This window comes from Mytilus galloprovincialis, chromosome 3 (assembly GCF_965363235.1).
Source record: "Mytilus galloprovincialis chromosome 3, xbMytGall1.hap1.1, whole genome shotgun sequence".
Classification (NCBI taxonomy): Eukaryota; Metazoa; Mollusca; class Bivalvia; order Mytilida; family Mytilidae; genus Mytilus; species Mytilus galloprovincialis.
In genome coordinates, this window is record NC_134840.1 from 32,145,210 (window position 1) to 32,166,500 (window position 21,291).

General features: G+C 31.8%; 1 protein-coding gene across 1 annotated transcript in view; it reads right to left on the reverse strand.

Moving 5' to 3' along the window:
* Positions 1-845: 845 nt before the first annotated feature.
* Positions 846-21,291, reverse strand: part of LOC143066380 (rhodopsin, G0-coupled-like) — a 34,514-nt gene continuing 14,068 nt past the window's right edge. The window contains exons 2-7 of the mRNA XM_076239327.1: positions 16,077-16,176; positions 14,253-14,418; positions 9,652-9,779; positions 5,396-5,769; positions 2,919-3,211; positions 846-2,334 (exon numbers count right to left, since the gene is read on the reverse strand). Of these exons, the coding sequence (XP_076095442.1) occupies positions 2,253-2,334; positions 2,919-3,211; positions 5,396-5,769; positions 9,652-9,779; positions 14,253-14,418; positions 16,077-16,176 (1,143 nt within the window). The 3' untranslated portion in view covers positions 846-2,252. The remainder of the gene's footprint in view (positions 2,335-2,918; positions 3,212-5,395; positions 5,770-9,651; positions 9,780-14,252; positions 14,419-16,076; positions 16,177-21,291) is intronic.

Consider the following 21,291-nt stretch of genomic DNA (forward strand, 5'->3'; position numbering starts at 1 on the left):
GACACACAAATGCGTCGGGGTGAACTTTTTTTGTTTGATCTCAACTCTCCCCTATAACTCTAGCAAATGTTGAATAAACAAACACACAGCAAAATGCACAGTTAAACTCAGTCTAAGAACCATTAGTATGATGTTAGAATAGGAAACATAAGAAATTAGTCAGCAAACGATTTAATTGACAGTCTTCGGCAACTGTTAATTAACCACAATCCCTCCTGTTAAAACGTTGGCGTTGTCAGTTTATTTTCGATTTAAGAGTTTGACTGTCCCTCTGGTATCTTTCGTCCCTCTTTTAGGGTTTTAATGATCATGGAAAAATAAGTCATACGAGAAGAACATAAGCAGTGCCATGCAAATAACTAGTTTTAGAATAAACATGTTTATTTCCGATGCAAAGACTATTTGATTGAATCAATATTTATAGAAAAAAAACAGTATCGTAACTATATTCTCATCCCTTGTGAATAAGTCTGTTAATTAAGGTTTTGATAGCTTTTAAGTTGGAAGACAACATGTTTGGGTTTTGTATAGAATATTAACATAAAAAATGGGATGGGCGATACTTGAACGTGTAGGATTTTTACGCGTTGATTTATATTTACGAATGATGTTTTTGTAGCGTTGCTAACATTTAGTTAAAATTGTGACAAGTTTGTGATATCGAAAACCATGATGGTGTAATCATTTTTCAGTCATTCATAGATTGTTTTTGTAAAATTATACGCGAGCAAAATCGAACAAGTTGAGAAATGTAAACACCATACGATGTTGCCAAAGGACTGAAAAATACCTACAGGAAAATCTTCTCTTTTATCGTATATTTCAATATTAACCTTCGCTTCATACAAAACCTTCATCTCTAATGGAAAGATTAACACTATAATTTATGTCAAAAGTGAGGATTTTTCAATTATCTGTTTTAGATGGTGACGTTCCCTTAACAACATTGTATAGTGTTTATATATCTCAACTTGTTGGATTCGCTCGTGTATGTAACAACGTATTTGCAACACTCACTATAACAACGGTTATAACTTTGTCGATATATATTTAAAATTAGTAACCTTATATTAGAGTTTAAAGGAACATTTTTGTGTTCATTCGAACAAATTTAAAATTCATACTTTCTACACACAACCAGAATTTTGAACTCGACTAATTTAAGAAAACTTTTGATTACCATTTACGAATTTTATATCTGTAATGATAAACAGTTTTAGAGTTACGAATAATAAACATTAAATATATTACAAATAAAACTAGGTCACTCCTATTCGGAAATAAATTATGCTTTCTTAAATTCTATGTTTTTATTTGAATGATCTGGCACGTATAGAAGGTATTTGAAAATAAAATTTCAACTTATCTTTGATGTGTAAGATTACTGAATGGACATGCAATTTCCTCCAAAACATAACATACACTTCGTAAAAAATAGTTCATTTGTTATCTTAAAAAGACATACATGTGTTACATTCTCGCAATGTATGTTACATCATTTTTAATGCTTTACTTTTTACACTTATTTGGAACCAACATACATACATATAACATGATGATATATATAATACAAGAATAATAAACCAACATGATACTGTCTAACACGACAAAAGTAAACAGTTTATACATTATACACACTAAAGCTTAAAAAAACGTTGTGGATGTATGCCTTGTATATTACATATATATCCTGTTTATATAACAAAAATTAAGGAAATGGGTAGATATATCCCTGTGGGACAACAATCCACCAGTATCCAAATAAATGCATGTAATCAACTACAAAAAGGTACATGTATATTAGATCACCGTATTACCTTCAACAATGACAAAACTCATACTGTATTGTCAGCTATAAAAGACCCCGACATGACAAAAAGTGAAGCATACCATATTGATGACATAACAATTAAAACAAGGATAAATGGACATTCCTGTGCAGCAACACACGACAACCGCTGATAATCTGTAATAAAAAGACAACAATCTAACATTAAAACAAATGGTTTAGTTCTTTTTGCTCTACTTTATATCAAATTAAAATGGTCTTTCAAGTTCTACCTAACTGTTATTGTATATTTCCATTACTAATCTAGAAAATATTTGTTTTTTTAGCTCCAATACAAGCCAAGTTTGAATAGTAACTCATCCAAAAATATAGACCACCAAACAATAAATGAAATATTTCACTCTTTATGTCAGTGAGCAAAATCAGGAAAATTCAGTTAAAAGCTGGTCCATATTACATATTCTTATAACTCCATATTGTCGAAATTTCCAACAAAAATATCGTTGATTGTCAATTCACCTTTGTACAGTGTCACACGTACCTCTCTGAAAGATATAAAAACCAAAAATCAAATATGTTTACTTTCTTCATGATCGAGATACATATCCCAAAAAGTAAAACAAATATAAGTTATTTCTTTTAGGAATCTGTTTGACCGAAAGACAGATTCATTAACACCATTTACAAGTATATGACAAAACTTTAAATAAATACCAAATACTAATCACTGTCAATACCCTAACCTCCGCCACGCTAATCGATTGAACTTCTATACTACATAAGTGTGAACCCAGTATTTTACCCCAAACATTAACAATCGAAGAATGACAAAACCCAATGTTAGATTTGTCAGGTTATCTTCCTTTCCATTATTTTTCTATTTTCCCCAATTAATATTTTAAAAACATGTCTTAATTTCAATGTCCAATGATTATAAGATATTAACTACAAGTATCATATTTAAAAAAAATCCGATTATTCGCACACAGTTCGAGGTGTAATTCTATTATCCAAATGTATAGACATAACGCAATACCTGGCGTTTATAAATTTGACTTTATTGGTTTTTATACTCTTCATGTCGTGTGACCAAATCATTTTTTTGATTTTAAGTTTCCCCTTTTCTTACTTTTGAACAAACTCTGGGGAAGAATGATTCGAAGCAAGAGGACGAAGAACACTGCCATTCTGTACTTCATCCAATACTTCCTCGTTTTTGCAAAAAAGCTGTTTTGCTGCTGTTCGGAAACTACCACTGAACAAGGCACAGGATAATGGACTGAGAACAGTGCTGCTTTTTGCAAACATCGTTGGTGTGAGTAAAACCCAAGCTGGCACATTTGTATCGTACATTACATACGCACCAAGTATGGCATAAGGCGTCCAAGCTATCATAAAGGCAGCAACCATTGCCAAAGAGGCCTGAAGTAAGATAATAATAATACATATTAATAGAGAAGATAAAACATTTAAGTTTTGCTTACAATACCCCTCAATATATATTTTAAAAAATAGATATTTGAAGACACTTTAAAAAAACTACTCTGAGCGTTCTCTTTACTATATTTTAGAAAATGATCACTTAAGGTTTTTAGGGGTAATACGTTTTGAAATTTATGCCAAGACAACTAGTTAAAATTAATTGTTTAAAAATGAAACGACAATACCATTCTTTGATGTAAATGTAGAACTCGGATACTGTAATTTTTTATCTATATATTTTTTTCCGTTTAATAGAAGATTTAATCTGTATTCCGTATAAACAGAAAGATTTTTTCTTTATTAGTTACCCATGAGTATAATTTTACTTCCTGATTCTAAATTTTAAAGGTCCTTTCAATATTTTCCATTTAGCAAGAACATCAAGAATCGATAGCCAAAGCAAACACGTAAAGGGTTACCGCCTTGTAAAATACACCACTAACGCAGTATTACAAGTAATCAAAGAATAACATAGATTCTCTCCTAGTTTAATTAATTCATTTAGTTTGCTAAATTTTAGTCTCAAGTGTATGTTGGAAGACGAATTGTATTTTCAAAACACGTCTAATATAAAAATCAGGAGATGTGGAATGGTTGCCAATGAAACAAATATCAATCCGAGTTCAAATGACGTTGAATGACTTCTTTTTATACAGTTGTCTTTCACCGGACAGAATATAAATATTCATTAGAAAAACTTGGTAAATCCTCGGAATCCTAGAGGGACTTAGAAACGTAAAGCTTACGTTACAACATATTTCGATTGATACCGCAGACGACTATTACACCTTTTTTAAATTTATTTGCTGTCATTGTATAATTTATTGATTTGCCTTGACAAATACAGACTGTGGTAGATAACACAATTTCACATCAGTGAACTTGACATCATTGTTAAAATAATGAAGTTCCATACCTGACATTATTGAGATATTTATCTTTTTTCCCTCTTTATAATTAGCTAAGAAAATTTAATTACCATATATTACCATTGAGAATAAACTGAACATGTCAAAGAAGGTTATTCACCGATCTACCATTTTTCTTCAAAATGCAATGTTCTTGAAACTGTAATACTTATTATATTACTCCTAACATACTACATATATTTTAGTTTATTGTTGAAGGCAGTATGTGCTCATTGACGAATATCTCGTATTGCTCTTTATTAAATATACATTTTCCAAAATGAATGTCACACTGTCGTTTGTTTTTGTTGCACTTCAGTGTTTCTGTTGTTTCGTTGTTTTCCTCTTATAGTTGATGTGTTCTCCTCGGTTTTGGTGTGTAACCCGGATTTGTTTTCTAAGCTTAAACATGTACCCTCTTTATCATAAGTTTGAAAAGCTAAACGCATCAGGAAGTAGAAAGTTGTAATGTCCATGGATTATTTCTGAAGTCTTGAATTGATTAAATATTTTAACAGGTAATAAAGCGTATTGTTTTAAATTTACTGTTTACAAATTTTTGAATTGTTTGAAATACTAGGGCTTTTCTAGCTCAAGCATAGATTACCTTAGCTGTATTTGGCAAAAAATTTAGGAATTTTGGTTCTCAATGCTCTTCAACTTTGTACTTTGTTTGGCCTTTTTAACTTTTTTGGATTCGAGCGTCACGGATGAGTCTTTAGTAGACGAAACGCGCGTCTGGCGTATATACTAAATTTAGTCCTGGTATCTAATATGAGTTTATTTGTATTATAGGGGTCATTGTGATTTATTTTTAGACTGCATACGATTGTGATTTATAGAACTACATTACATGAAATGAAAAAAAAAATCAAGTACAATAAGAATTAAATTTTACCTGCACACCTAAATCAGGTCAGGCTATTTGGATGATGCATTTACTCGTTGTTGTTTTGCCTCTGTATGTCTTTGGTTTTTGGTAGAACATGATATTTGTGGTAAATAAATGCAACAGTAGTATATCGGTGTTCAAAAGTCAGAAATCGAGTGTAAAGTGTTATCTTTTTGGCACTTCGATTTTTACAAATATCATATTATAAGCCTTATATCTTTGTTTGGTATTTTATTATTTAAACATACATACATACATACATAAATATCTACAAACATACAGACAAACATAAATATGTATACACACATATATAGATAAACTTACCACAGTAACCTTTCTGTATGTCATTACTTTATGGTATTTTAACATCAGTTCAAGTCTAAGTGTTTCCCTGTCAGTAATCACTTCTTCCCTCAGACGAGCAAGACATCGCTTAGCGGAGGAAAACTCGTTTATTATTTTGTAATAGCAGAAGATAAAGATAACAACATGTACACAGTAACATGCAATTATTATCACTATATTATAAGCCAATTCAGCGGGCCTGTTGTCATCCCAGGCTATAGTACATGAAGTTCCGAAGGCTTCTTGTTGATATCTACTCCAACCAACTAATGGTAAACCAGTGAACAGCAAAGTATGACCCCAAACAGTACCTAGGATGTATAAACTGGCATTTTTTCTCTTCAAATAGTATTCTGGAAAATACAAAAAAAGCCTTTGGATCTTGATAAGAATTTCAAAGGGATAGGACCTATGTACCACAATGGCTTATCACTTTCGAAAATCGAGTCAAGCCTTTTTCTCTTTCTAGAACTAAAAACATGTACGATATTAATTATTTTATGTTTGACTAAACAATCGACTTATTGATAAATATATATATATATATATATTGTATTGTTGCCATTGCGTATAATATCTTTGGGATAAATGGCAGATGGCTTATCTTAACTTTAAACAAAACTAAACATGTTTCATTTACATGTTCTTTATTGAAAAGCGTCGCAAACATATCTAGTACTGTAGTATTGCACTATTCAAGAGCTGGTGAAGAAAAACAGGTATATAGGTACTTACAACCTGACAAAACTATTTCTTGACATATCAACCAACGTAACGAATATAATACAACTGTCATATTCTTGGTGCAGATAGAAAAGGGGTTGGTTAAACCTAGTTTCATATATAGCTAAACCTCCCTGTATGGCAATTGTTTATAGTTTTGTAAATTAAGACAACAGATGTGTACTGATTTTTAATTTTAGAAATCGATTAAGAAGCCAAAATAAGGTAACAACCAAAAACTGAAAGAAAGAATTATTTTTATGGAAAGAAGGTATTTAGTAACTGCATTCTTTCTTTGATACTATATTAGTTAGCTTGGCGAAACGTATATCAGCTGGTTGCTGCTTATAATTAGTTGTCACCATTTTCGTTTTGAGTACTGATTTTTCATTATCGTCCACAATCCTATAAACCAGTGGTTGTTTCGTTGATTTTGTTAACGAAGAGGTAGAGTTTTAAAATGTGAGGAACCTCGTTAATATGTGTCTTTAAAATTTAGTTAGAAAAATTAATGTTGAGGGTTGATTTTTAATGCTTCCTGTTTTGTTGATTCATTATTTGTCAAGACAAGGGAACGATACTTTACTTTACATATACCTATTGCTGGTATGACACATTTTTTACGATATATATATCATACAATGGGACGATACTGGAGTCGGTTTTACACCAAAAAAATAATAAAATAAAAAGGAACAATTCAGTAGACTTACGATCAGTCGTTGTCGTAGTTACTTTTACATTTGCCTTTAATTGGCCTGACACCTCTCTTTATAATTGTATTTCCTATATTTGCATTGTGATCTGATGAAGTGATAATTTGCCAATATTAAAGAAACTATGTGAACGATCACAATCATAAATTAGTTGATCTATCACTCTTGAACTTTTAGCTTTTTAATAGATCCCTCACATGTTCATTATGTCTATCTAAAATTATAACCAGTTTTTTCTTGAATGTGATGTTTCTGATAATTGCTACTTGATCCTATTTTGGAAAAATATCTGATAATGTCAGATCCCTCACATGTTCATTATGTATATTTGATATATTAACCGGTTTTGTCTTGAATATGATGTCTCTCTCTGATAATTGCTACTTGACCCTATTTTGGAATTATATCTGATAATGTCTGTTGAGTAGGATGTGCTAACCGGTCTTGATTCGTTTATAGTGGATATAATTCCATATGATTTCACACAAATGATTGTTTGCTTTATACTTGTTACAATGAGGTTTCCTTGAACACCTGTATACAACATTTAAATTATACCCCCATTGAACAAAAAAAAAAAAAATCGCTGTTGATGGGCGGATTTGTCTAATATCATAATGGCTGACAGGATTAAATGTTGACAAAAATAGACGAAATTAAATATTGATTCTTCATACCAATTCGGAGAATTCAGATTATAATTTTGAAAAAAAATGTAACATTAAATAATTTTAAATAGCCGTGTCATTTGTAGCTTCAAGCAGTTTGTTATTTCCAGAAATAATTAAGAAATGACTGTTATATTTTTTCTGTCAATGAAGAAATAGCATAAAAAAATTGGTGCACACTGAATAACGCGCGTAGCGAATAGACAGAAAAAAATATTACAGTCATTTCTTATAATTTAATTATAAATTCCATTTAAACCGTAGAAAACCATGAAAAAACGTTGATGACGTCACGGTCACATGACTAAATTATGTCTATGGGCTGATAACAAAATAACGTCAGCCAATCAGAAGACGCGTTACATCCAAAATTAAATTATTAGATAATAAAGGCACAATTGAAACAAAAAAAAAACAAAACAATTATGCATCCAGTGCCATGATGACGACAAAATGACGAAAAAACACATAACCCAACATAGTTGAATCAGAAGGGAATATAATGTTTGCACCATTAGAACCTTAAGTTGCTGCCGTCATATCGCAAATGTAAAAGATAGTGATAAGTGTAGTAAGTCAAAGGGACTGAACAGTGGTTGCAGTTTTGTTATTGTATTACAAACGAAACAACGTAATAAAGAAAACGATAAACGATAAACAAAAGGATACTGTCTTCCAAAAAATGTCAGTGACATAATTTCCACTTTATCATTTTTAACCATGAAATACACTTTGTTGTATAACCTTCAGTGTAAACAACAATAATATATAATGACAATCTTGATAGAACAAAAATCCATGATAAGAATTGCTCAAAACAAATACTATAGAAGATACTGACTTCTGTGGTCTCATACAAAATAAGAAGAAATTATAAAAAAGAGAGAAAAGTTTGCTTATTTAATGAAATATTTTCACGCAATGTAAAAAGCATTTCAAGATGTCTTAATTGAAAACACTGTTCCATAGATACTTAAAATTGATTCTTTGTATTTGAATTCACGTTCGCATAGTAAATCAACAAATTTACGGGTCTCGTGGCAGAGATACTTGTTGAATACTGTATGTAAGATAACCTTGGTGTCATTTGATTTTAATGTGTGTTTTGTTCGCTGTATCATTGACATTGCCCGGAAGCTTAACTGTGTTGTTGAATGTGAATGAGTTCAAATATTAGAAACGAAGTAATTGCATCACTCTTATTATTTTGTTTTATAGAAATATATAAAATACTGGAAACAATTTTGAAAAATAACAAAATCTCATACATTAAAGAAATGGAATATTAAATTAAGAAACAGCACCCACAGGGTGAATCAATATTAGAAATATGATCGCATTTGTTCTTCCGATCGACAGAAAATACTTGTCAAAGTAATTATTCCATTCGATTATCTGGGATGTATACATACCCAGCCACCTCAGTCAGAATACATTATATTCCATGTATTCTGAAAGAGGGTGTCAAGTTCTCTACGCGTCAAGAACCCTTGAAACGGATGTTTGAGAGGTCCACAGATGGACAAGACATAATTTCTGTACCAATGCTATACACTTTCATATCCCATTGCCAGTCCAAATTTCCCGCCCTTCATACAGGTCGACTTCTTAGTAGGACCTATCATTTTCTTTATTGTTAATTTGTTCTCGTCATGAAGATACATGATGTGTTTGGTTGTGGACGTGAAGGTAACATCGATCAATCGAATACTTTAAGAAACAGAGATAGACAAAACCCTTTCGTAATCTAAACCAGCCAAATGCCTGTACCATTTCATGAATATGACAGTTGTTGTACATTATATTGATGTGCTTGAGCTTTTGATTTTGCCATTTGATTAGGGACTTCCTTTTTTTTTAATTTTCCCCGGAGTTCAGTATTTTTGTGATTTTACTTTATACGCTAATCTGTTCATAACAATACATAACTGTGTTAGACTGTACATAATGAACCTGGAACCTAAAGCATACGGAAGTAGGAACAGTTAAATGCATACCAATCATGTCGTTGAAGAAATGAACTAATACTGCAACATTTAGAATCATCAATGAATACAGATTAATCCAATAAATCCTATAGCATTTTGTGTATTTGCACTTCTGTGTTCATGCATTAACATGTACTCACCATAAGATGGCTGACAAATTATGATATACCGATACACTGCAATTGCAGCATGGGTATTCATATCATTTTGAGCTAACAAAAATATCCAAAATCCAGCAAAGGTACATCCAATATCGGAAAACAGCCACCTGAAGTAAAGTATAACTATATTTATTGTCTTCCACTTTGCCTATATGAACATGCGTACTAGCTCAGTTTCTTGTACCACTTATTAGCGAAGTTATAATGTCTGACTGTAAGCAAAAGTTATCAAGGATGTCACAATGCGTGAATACGTTATCAAGCTTACTTTCGTCAAGCATCAAACTGGTTTTATAGGGAGGTAAACGGACGAAAAAAGCATGTTGATTTAGATTATCGATTAATCTGAATTTGATGCGACCTCTCCCCCAAAAATTAGCATTATGGCTGGCGGCTGATATTTTCAATATCAATGTGTAGAAAAACTGCAGTGATTGATATAAAAATTTCCATGGTCTTGACACCTTAGTGAATTATCACTGTGTACATTTAATTGAGAAAATGATTTGTTATTTGGTTTAAAAAAAGGGGGAAAAAGTCCCGCTACAAACTTATATTGAAAATCATAATGTAGTTTTGTCAGATCCAGAGTTTTTCTATTTCCTTTTTTATGTTTCTATTCCAAGTGATGATGTTTACTTTCGACCACCTGCCAGGATTCTGTATGGGGATCGTCAATACTATCGTCAACATATTTTGGTTTAATTAACATAGGATTTAGCAAACAATTTCTGGGAAACTGTCTTTGAAAATGTTGCGACGGACGACGACCGCAGTGTGATGGGAAAGTTAATATTGATATGAAATATTTTTACCACTTGAAAAATTGAATAGTATTTGTTGAAAAATATAAAAACAAATTTGCACCCTTTGCAAAATCAATGCTTTGGTGAGAATACCGAATTCATATTTGCGATCATAAACAAAATAAAAAATGCACCCATGCTATTATGGTATACATATTTTGATAATTTCATATAAATCTGGTCAGGGATTAATGAGAAGTTGCGGATACAAATACGGTACCCCAAATACAGCAAGCCCTTGATTTGGTAAGGTTATCTACGAAAATTATTCTGAACAGAATAAGTTTATATGGTTCATGATGTAAGAAAGTTTCAATAAATTGTAATAAGGAGTGTAGTTGTGGATACAAATTCGTGACCCCTAATTAAAACAAGGACAATGTCAATGCTATGGCGAAGGAACCCCAAAAGTTAATATATAGGAAAAAAACAATCATAAAGAGGGATGCACAACAGCATTATATGCTAAAGAACATGAGGACATTTCAATGAATTTAACAGAGTTTAGGAATTGCAGATGGTACCCTTGATATCAATCAATTACAAGGTCCATCTTTCCATACGGAGAAATAACAACGAAAAAAAAATCAGGTACGCAACGCATTAAAAGGAAGAGATACTGAGAACATTTCATTGAATAAAGATTTTGAGTTAAGAGGGTCAAGCGGATGCAAATATGTGCTATACTGTCATCATTTGCTTTTATTTTGACAGATACTTTAAGGTGTTTTACCTGACATATTGTATGCCTATTTTCCAATCGAACAATGACCAATACCCCAGAAAGGCAAAAAAAAAAAAAAAAAAAATGGAAATTGTCAATATCAAACCAATGACCATGTTGTGATCTGTAACAGAATATTGTAATTTTGATAATATTGACAGAACGGTAGAAAAGTAATTGCGAGGATACGACATGAAGTTTTATTCTTCAAACTACCAAGACATAAGTTCTGGGAGGCAAACGTGAATATGAACAATATAGAAGCGTCATCTTAATTGTTTTTCATATACTATAGACCAAGTACTATAATTCCTGAACGGTTAAAAAGTGAAAATCGTCAATATCGATCTTGACCTCCATATCGTTATCAACATATTAAAATTGGAAAAACATTGATTGAACGGGTTACAAGTTTTGGCATAGAAACTGTGAACAGCCACAACCCGCATTCCGGACATCCTGCCCGACGGACTTCGCAATTTAATATATGTTTTCTATTCTTTCGAAAACCTAGTAAAACATTATTATTATGAAAATATAAAATTGAGGGACAATTGTGACACTGTAAGGTTTGTTTATATAAAAAAAAACTCTAAACAATAAAAATTATTGGCAACATATTGCATAGATTAATATATTTATTGCCATTCCTACTTTTCTTTTAATGAATTCCAACTGAACAGAACTAAAAATATTGATCGATATGTAGTAGGATGTGATTTTTTGACTTTGAGATTAACGAAGTTAATTTTTAACCAGGTTAACATGCAACCATTTCTACTTAAAATACAGAAATAACCATATAAATTTTGTTACGTCCAAAAAACTTGTCCAGATTTACTTTTTATTCACTTATAATGCTCAATATCAAACAACCTGAAAGCTAGGTATGTAACATACTTGACGAGGTATATAGCAAAAGGATATCCAAAACAATATAAGTTCAATTTTGTCCAATACTATGGAACGCCACAGCTGTCTTATTTGGAACTCTGGTATTACTTTATGTTGTTTTATTACTACTTAATGATATTTTGTCTTTACTTAATATGGTTTTGACATAACGTAATGGTGTTTTATTTTAACTCAATAGTCATTACACGATATGGTTTCGTATTGACTTGATATAGTTTTTTCAATACTCAATATGGTTTTGTCATTACTCGATGTGGTTCCACCATTATTTAATATGGTTGCGCCATAAGTCAATGTGGTTTTAACATTACTTGATGTGTATGTGACTTAACGTAATGTAGTTGTTTATTACATGATGTGGTTTTGTTATTTCGTAATGATGGTTTGTCTTTTCTTTATTTGGTTTCAACATTACGTAATGATGTTTCAAAATTTGACGATTTTACACTACTTGATGTGTTTGTTTCACTATTTGATGGGGTCTTGTCATTCTTTGATGTGGTCCTGTCATGCTTTAATGTGGTTATCCCATTACTTGATGAGGTAAAACCACGTGACCAATTCAGAAAAAAAACCTGTTCTATTTTTAGATAGATTTTTATGTTGTATGTGCCTTGAATGCGTGTGGCCATCCATCTAATTAGAGTTAAAATTAAAGTTTGGGTTACTGTTTGAGTAAAACTTTGAGTTAGTTTTCGAATTCAAGTCATACTTAGAATTAAAGTTCTAGTTAGCATTGAGTTTCGAGTTGGACTTCGAGTTTGAGTCCATTTAAAGGCAGAGTTCTAGTTACAACTTTGAATTTGAGTCACATCTTGAGGTGACATTTCAAATCAACCTACACTTAAGTCACAGGAAAATCGGGGGAGGGAGACTCGGAATAAACGACAAAGCAACAATACTATAGAATAAGAATTCTCATATTTTTTTTAGCGTTAATGATCATTTGAACATATATACGAATATCAATCTTTTACTTTTAATCAATTGAATTCTCTGATCTACCTCGCACTAATTGAAAAATGAACTTTTTGGAATATCTGTTTCACATGTGACGACGAACATGTTCCAGCTGTCGTAACCATAATACCTGCATCTTTTACTCGAATGTGAACTTCCAAATAAAACCAAATCACTCGGTTTGTAATTTCGGGAATAACACGATGTGTGCCACACGTTGAGCAGAATCTCCTTACCTTTCTGGGGAACCCGAGATCACCCCGATGAATTTAAATTACCCAGTCATACCGATTTATTGAGTCAGCCAATTGAAACTGTTTTTTAAGCAACCGCAACTTTACCGCAACTGAAAGTTGAGGCATAGTATTTACCTCTGTCCGTCCATCCGTCTTTCCGTCCCATTATGGGTTACTACGAGTTTACTACAAACTGAAAACACGTGGAATTAGTGGAAGAACTGTCAACTAATATAGTGTCTGGGATTCTCAAAATATACGTTTTTGTTCTGCGAATGTGATTATTGTAAAATATATAACATAATCTTCAATTTGCATGCTCAGATTAAAAAAGTATTGTTTACGGGCTTCACTATTCGACTTTCTTTTTCGCCTTGTTAAAGTTGTTGAACAGATTTTTTTTTCATTGTACATTTTGTACCTGTGCAATAATTTTACGACCTGAAACAGTGAAATTTCAGATAAAAATAAATTGCGTCACATGTAAATAAACAATTACATATGCGAGAACATAAGTATGATAATTTATGCATTTCAATATAAGGTAGTAGTCCTGACCTGTTTAAAATCCATATGCTTATTGAATGATTACGTTTTATGAATTTAGGTAAAAGAAAGTTACCTTTTGTTCATTGTTATGCTAAGGTTTATTTTAGATGAAGTTTGCTAGCTAGGTTTTATGAAAACACCTTTTTAAACCGTGTTTCATCAAAAATATCTGGTGCATCACTTTAAAGGAGCTGCTTGATAAAGAATTATGTATTGGCAATGCTACTGGTACATTTATCGAAAAAAAGCAAAATCAGTAGTGTAAAGAATGCTGTAAAAAGTCCAAACACGATAAGAAAACTCATGCATCTATTTGTCAATGGACTTGAACATGAGTAGTAAAGCATGAATGTCTCTATTTAATTTCTAATAGAACGGGTACATACTTACCGGTTTGCAAAGCTAGAAGACGCAAAGAATGGGAAAGCTATCAGTGATAGCATTAAATCTGCTATTGCAATATTTAGAAGCAATTTCTTATGAATTCTGTAGTAACTGACTTCTCCTTTTAGCAGGACAAAGATGACAAATGAGTTAGCTAATATAGCTATAATACCTGCGAATAAAAAGGGAAGAATATAGGGAAAACTAAGATATAGAACATAATCTTTTAATATCACCAATTTCAAGTTCTTTTATGTAATATTACCTAAGCATACGTGTTAATTGTTTTTGACGTTATTTGAGCGCACGGCAATCGGAGTGTAGACTACTTAACATCCAATAAGGAAAGTTAACGTTTGAAGAGATCATTCGATTCATTGAGTATGTTATTTTTACATCGAGTTTTATCTTCTAATTGGATTTGTGAGATTTGAATACCGATAAACTACTGGTGTGTCTAAGTTTCACTGCTTTGTTTTCAAACCGTTAAAAGATTGGTTACGTGCGAAATTTTGTAATGCTTTATTATCATGGAACATTTTCATTATCCTGATTATTCATGAAGGAGTCGCGTGGTCTGTCTCTTCGAAGAGAATAATATAAAAATATCAAAATCAGAGAATTTCCTAAAACCAAAATGATTTATATTGCGTTGGAGCCACATTCGTGTTCTCCATTCCTCATAAGCGACCTACAATCAAATGCAGGTTATCACTGTCTCTTTGTCATCATGATCAACCATCGAATGCAGCTCATTACCGATTGCTTGTCATCAGCAATTTGCACTTAAACAGCATCGATATCTTTAACGTTATATGCTAACGACCAATTATACTTAACTAAATATGTTTAGAATGAAATAATATGTCTTTAGAGGAAATCGCACAAACTTCAACACGGCTAAGTAGGTGAGATAATTAAATAAAGAACACGAAATCTGCAATTAAATTATAAAGATGAGACTCTATTTGTTCTTTTGTGTTTTAGGTTTGGAAAATGTTAATATTTTTCTATTGTAAGAGAAAACTTACTGTATAATTATATATATTTAGTTATGTTTTAATTTATTGATAGCAAAATCCATGTAAGTACAGAAAAACAATTTAGTAAAATATAATTATTACAGTGTTAAATTGAAAGCTTTTTAAATTTTCAAAAGATCTCTTAGCTAACATTTAAATTAAAACTAATTATGAAGATATGGTACGTCTGTATTTGCTTTCGTGTCATTGAAGACCATTTGCTAACTGTAAAGATCACTAATAGCACTTTTAATAAGAACGCTGTGAAATCGAGAAATCGGGAAAGCTGAAAAGCGAAAATGCGAATAAAAAAACGTGAAAACGGGAATTTGATTTCTCGATTTCAAATTTTCGCTTTCTCTATTTCCCGTTCTCCTGATTTCTTGAATTCGCGATTTCTCAATTTCTCGATTTCGAGTTTGCAAAGTTAAAGGAGAAAACACGAAAACACTGAAAGGTGAAATGACCGCATCCGGCCAACATACAGTTGGTATCCATTCGATTGCTGTGTTTGAGCTTTCATTTTGACTTTTCATTAAGGACTTTCCTTATTTGAATTTTCATCGGAGTTGGGTATTTTTGTGATTTGACTTTTTCATAATATTTCTAACCCAAATAATCATTTACATATTCTTAATAATAATTTAGATACCTCTCTAATGCAACCATTATCATGGATCTTTTTGCGTGCATGTGCATAACAAGTAAAACCATAAATTCTAACAACTGGCCTGATCAGATAATAATGTATGAGCTAAATCAAAAAGATAGAAATCGAAATACAAAGCAAGGGAAACAATTAACTTACCGAGTATAACAAGATAGCTGGCAACAGCTAGATAGTCACTTTCAGTCAGTAAGGATTTTGCTGTTTCCAATGTTTCATTTGCCTCTGTTATATTTAGTGTCTGGAATAAAAATAAAAAGCCACGACCATTTACATAAGAACAATAAGGAAATCGAATGAGCCTTATGCAATTCACATTTTAAGATTGTAAATTTAGACATGAAGAATATATAAGATGATAAGATGATTATTTAAGCTTGTTTAAAATAGCTAGGACCTAGTTATAAACAAAATTGGTATTTTAAAAAGGCATCTCGCATAAGGTTTTAGTGAGGAACAAACAGTATAAAACAAACGCAAAACAAAGCTTCAATATGTCTTATCTTGTAGATTTTGGGTACCTTTCTGAATCATATTCATTCAAAGGAAGTTTCAAGGATCCTCAATGCTCTTCATTTTTGTACTTGTTTGGCTTTATAATTATTTTGATATGAGCGTCACTGATGAGTCTTTTGTAGACGAAACGCGCATCTGGCGTACTAAATTATAATCCTGGTACCTTTGATAACTATTGTACTAATAACATATTAACAAATTTAACCAATGCTTATCATATGGAATTTTCTGACATTATCACATAAGAATACTCGATTTTGTTATGTAATTATGATATATGGTTGACAATTATCAAGAGGAGCGTGTGTCCAATATCAGTTTTGCATGGGAAGTACCACACGGGAGTTAGCTGAATGCATATGCGCCTTTCTGATTAAAAAAGGAACTCGACGTTTCATACAAATAGATAAAGTTGTGTCATTTACGTATACGTGATATTGTCCAGTTCATGAAAGAAATCATTTTTGCTAATTTTAATTGCAGACTTTTTACCTTACAAGTTTTTATCGATTTCGTGAGTTTTGAATACGCAATGTAAACGGAAACAGCATGATTATGTCTAGTCAAAAAAAGGTCTGTCGTCTCATGTCGAAAGATGCAGTCAACTACAAGTGGATACACTAGTTATTGTGTGAATCTTTCAAGCCTTTTTCTATCGATATTAATATAAAAAAAACTAACTCATTCTATTCGACCTATCTTGTTATATAACAATAATGGGAACAATAATGAGTATAATGCTCAAAGCATGTTATCATAAAAGGTTGATTTTATATTCAATTAGTTCCCCGAAAATGCAAGAAATAATCTCCTACACAGGTCAACTTCATGTTTTTGTGCATAAATGTAAGTTTCAAAATCAATGTTGGTACGTTGACCTTTCATATTCTTATATCATCGTAAGCCCTATTTGTTGTTAGAACAGATGATTTCTTTGTTATAAGAGTTTGAATATCATCTGCTGATGGTATTTATGTATTTTCTTGATCCATACTAACGAGATTGTTTCTTAGTTTCTTTGTGCATTAGTGGCTTAAGGTACTTGAGTGCTTGCATGTTTTACAAGACAGACAAAACATTCGTGATAAAGAAAATAAAACAGTATGTATGCAAGTGAAATAACAATAAAAGAAGATATTTAAGTATCGAATTAGGACTCGTAGCAGCTGGGTATACAGTCACAAATCTCTGATGAACTATTATATTATTAAATAATGGGTTAATACTGCTGCTAGTGGATTACTAGTGTCAGATGTTTTTATCAACTCAATCAAATTTTCGATACTTAAGTCATGAATAACACACCTTTCTTACCCTCAAGTTGACCGTATATGGATCTGCCATACTCATTTGGGTCTATTTGTCATTTAGCTCTTCACATACTCAATTACTTTAATATCCTTTGCTGTCAAATATTTGGATTTGAGAGATTACGAATGTTAAACTTGAAAAACGATTCGACGCACATATTTATAAAATTTATTTTCATTTAATGTTTATAATCAAATAGTCCTTCATATACAATTTTTTTATTTTTACAACAAATACATATTCTGATTTCTTCATATTTAAGATTTACAACTTACAATATATACAATTTCATTGCTAATCCGTTTCCGTTTTATTTACACTAGAACACACCCGCGAAATCGCGGGCATATACAGCTTGTAAACTGTTGTAGGATGAATTTTTGTAAAAGATATTATGACTGGGGAAATTTCATATAAGGTATCAAAAGACCTCTCCCTTTTTTCCAAAGTCCGTTATGTGTTTCCTTTCTGTTAAATTCAATTATTTTTCGTGTTTCTGGTCTTATACCACAATTATTCTTTCACTTTGCTACAATGTATTTTTTGGTAAAAGTCAAATTAAATTAAAAATTTGCACCGCTTCAAACATGAAATAAATGAAACTGCTTATAGACCATTATTATTCTAATAAAATATGCTTCTAGGACAATCCATCAGTGCTTTTCATTTTGAGAGCCTTATTAACATGCCAATGATATGATTTAAATCTCGTGTAAATGACTAAGGCTCATTTGAAGGATGGTCTGAGGGGCCCTGATCCAGAAATCCCGGGCTTAAAGACATGAAATACCGAGGTGCGTATTTAAACGAAATTCATATCCCGACATCCCGAAATAAAAAAATAAAATATTCCCGCATCCGGTAAAGATCAATCCCGTGATCCCGAGCTTAAAAACACCCGATCCCAACGTCCCGAATAAGTCCTGCCTCCCTCAAATCTCTACCCTACTTTCATTTTGGCTAAATCACTACTTTCACTTTCAGCAATACATTTTTATGCCCCATTTATGGGAATTATGTTTTTTAGTCTATTCGTCCGTTCGTTCGTTCGTCCGTCCGTCTGTCCCGCTTCAGGTTAAAGTTTTTGGTCGAGGTAGTTTTTGATAAAGAGAAGTCCAACCAACTCGAAACTTAGTAAATATGTTCCCTATGATATGATCTTTCTAATTTTAATGCCAAATTAGAGATTTTACCCCATTTCACGGTCCACTAAACATAGTAATTGATAGTGCCGATGTGGCATCGTAATACTATGGACACATTCTTGTTTCCAGATGTTTTACTTATTTCAATATTTATGCAACTGTATGACCCCTTAGATAGTAAATATTTCAGAAAAAAGTAGACAGAATACTATAGTACAGAGAGTCTCTGTACATTATAGTAGTATAATCTTAGTTAACAGGTGGATAAACGCGAAAACATAATTGTCTCTAAGGAGGTTGATAATTGTGGTTCTTGCGATCTAAAAACCATGATATGGAGAACGGTCTGATTGGCTTATTTATTTTTCATTTTTGTAATCCATTATACCATTGGTTGTTCGTGTGCATGTTTAAAACCGGAAGTCGTATCTATGGCCAAAAGTCAGCCTGATAACGGAAACATATCTGGACACCTATTTTGTTGTTTTTCTCCAAAATAACTCAATCCGAATAATCATAAGAATGGATGACAAATGCGACCATGCATGTTACCTAAAGAACACAGAGGCATAATGAATTATTTATTGTGGAAAGAAGAGAAGCGACACACAAACTGAGGTCTTCTTGTTTAATAGTATAGATGTGACAGTATATTTGAAACTTAAACAAAAAAAATCATATGGCATTTATCGTTCGGCGCACATTACCATGTTTACAATAAAATGTTAACTTCCATTGTTTATCCTTATGAATACAAGTATTCTAAAATGGTATCGATTTTATACACAGCACTATATCTTGTATAGTTTACTTTGTTGTTTTTAGTCATATATCGCTATATAATTCTGAAAACTTATGGTCAAAATTCTGTCAATAGCATGTACTGATATTTCCGCATTACAAAAGGTCAACTTTTTACACTTAATCTGTTTGATAATTACCGATTGATACTTGAGACTGAGAGACCATAAATTATCTATAGTTGTGACTGGCTTTAAACTAACATTCAACACAAGCGAATACCCATATATCGCCTTTTCATCATTTGTTAATTTCTATATATTGTGTCAATTTAATGAGTCAAGCCATTTCAAATGGATTTCATACACTTTTAGTTTGTTCTGATGTCGTGCTGTTATTCCACTTTCCTAAGTATGGAGAGGATTGAACGCTCACAAACATGCAAGACCCCCAAATTATACATGTTCTGTTTCTGTTATTCGATTATTCTTTATTTATAAATCAGGTCGTGGGTTGAATTGTTTCACATTTCTTATTTTCGGGTCTTTTATAGTGGATCAAACGGTATTAGCTTTGTTCATTGTTGAATTCCATGATAGCAGAAAATAGTTACTGATATCCACGTCAATTGAACTCGTTGTCTCTTATAAATGGTTTAGTACTATATGAGTAACACGACGGGTGCCAGATACGGAGCTGAATCCATCTGGACCACATAAGATCATCCCTGGTTTTGGTAGGGTTCATGTTGTTCAATCTCTAGTCAAATGTTGATTGCTCGAAGACTTGTGAATATCTGCTTCCATAAATATAATGCAATTAAAACATTTTCGAAATAGGAAAAAACTCCAATTTTTCAATTACATTTCAATACAAACAATGTTTATAGATAAGTTAAAACTGTTTTATAGTACATTTATGAGATTGACAGGGGTTAAGGTGCATGAACTATTGATACTATTTGTAATGTTTTTTTGTTATTTAATGTTTACATGGATCTTGTCTATTTACCAGCTTTTATTGTTTGGAATAACTACAAATTTTCACTTCTTCGTATTATGAACATCAACATTATTTCATTTCCCCTTAAATACTGTTCCGGCAGCTGTAAAAGAAGAACACGAAGCTTTGTCAAGCATCAATTGTATATTTGTGTTTTATTGTTGATATTCACCCGACATGTACCAAGTTTTAGATTAATTTTATTGACATACAAGAAATTTTTTGGTATTCCTAAACGGAAGATTATACACACAAAAAAAGTAGTATACTTAACAACAAAATTATTTTCATATACCTATGTATAACCTGACGTAATTGTTTCCAAAGTGGGTGTTTAACAAGTCATAGCGGTTTTATACTTTTAACTTAGTTTAAACCTATTTATTTACTTTTTACCTTAATTATTCATCCCTTGTTTTTATTAACTATGTATTTGCATTGTATCACACATCAAATTTATTCGTTCGTTGTGTTTTATTTGTGTAACTACATTTTTTTTATTGAGTTAAGCCTTCCAATTGATATTTTATAGTGTGTCGTTCTATGTTGTGATTTTATACTATTGTTTCTGAAAAGGAAGAAGGTTTGGTATCATTTAAACGTTTAATACCGCTGCAATTGTTTGCACCTGTTCTAAGTTG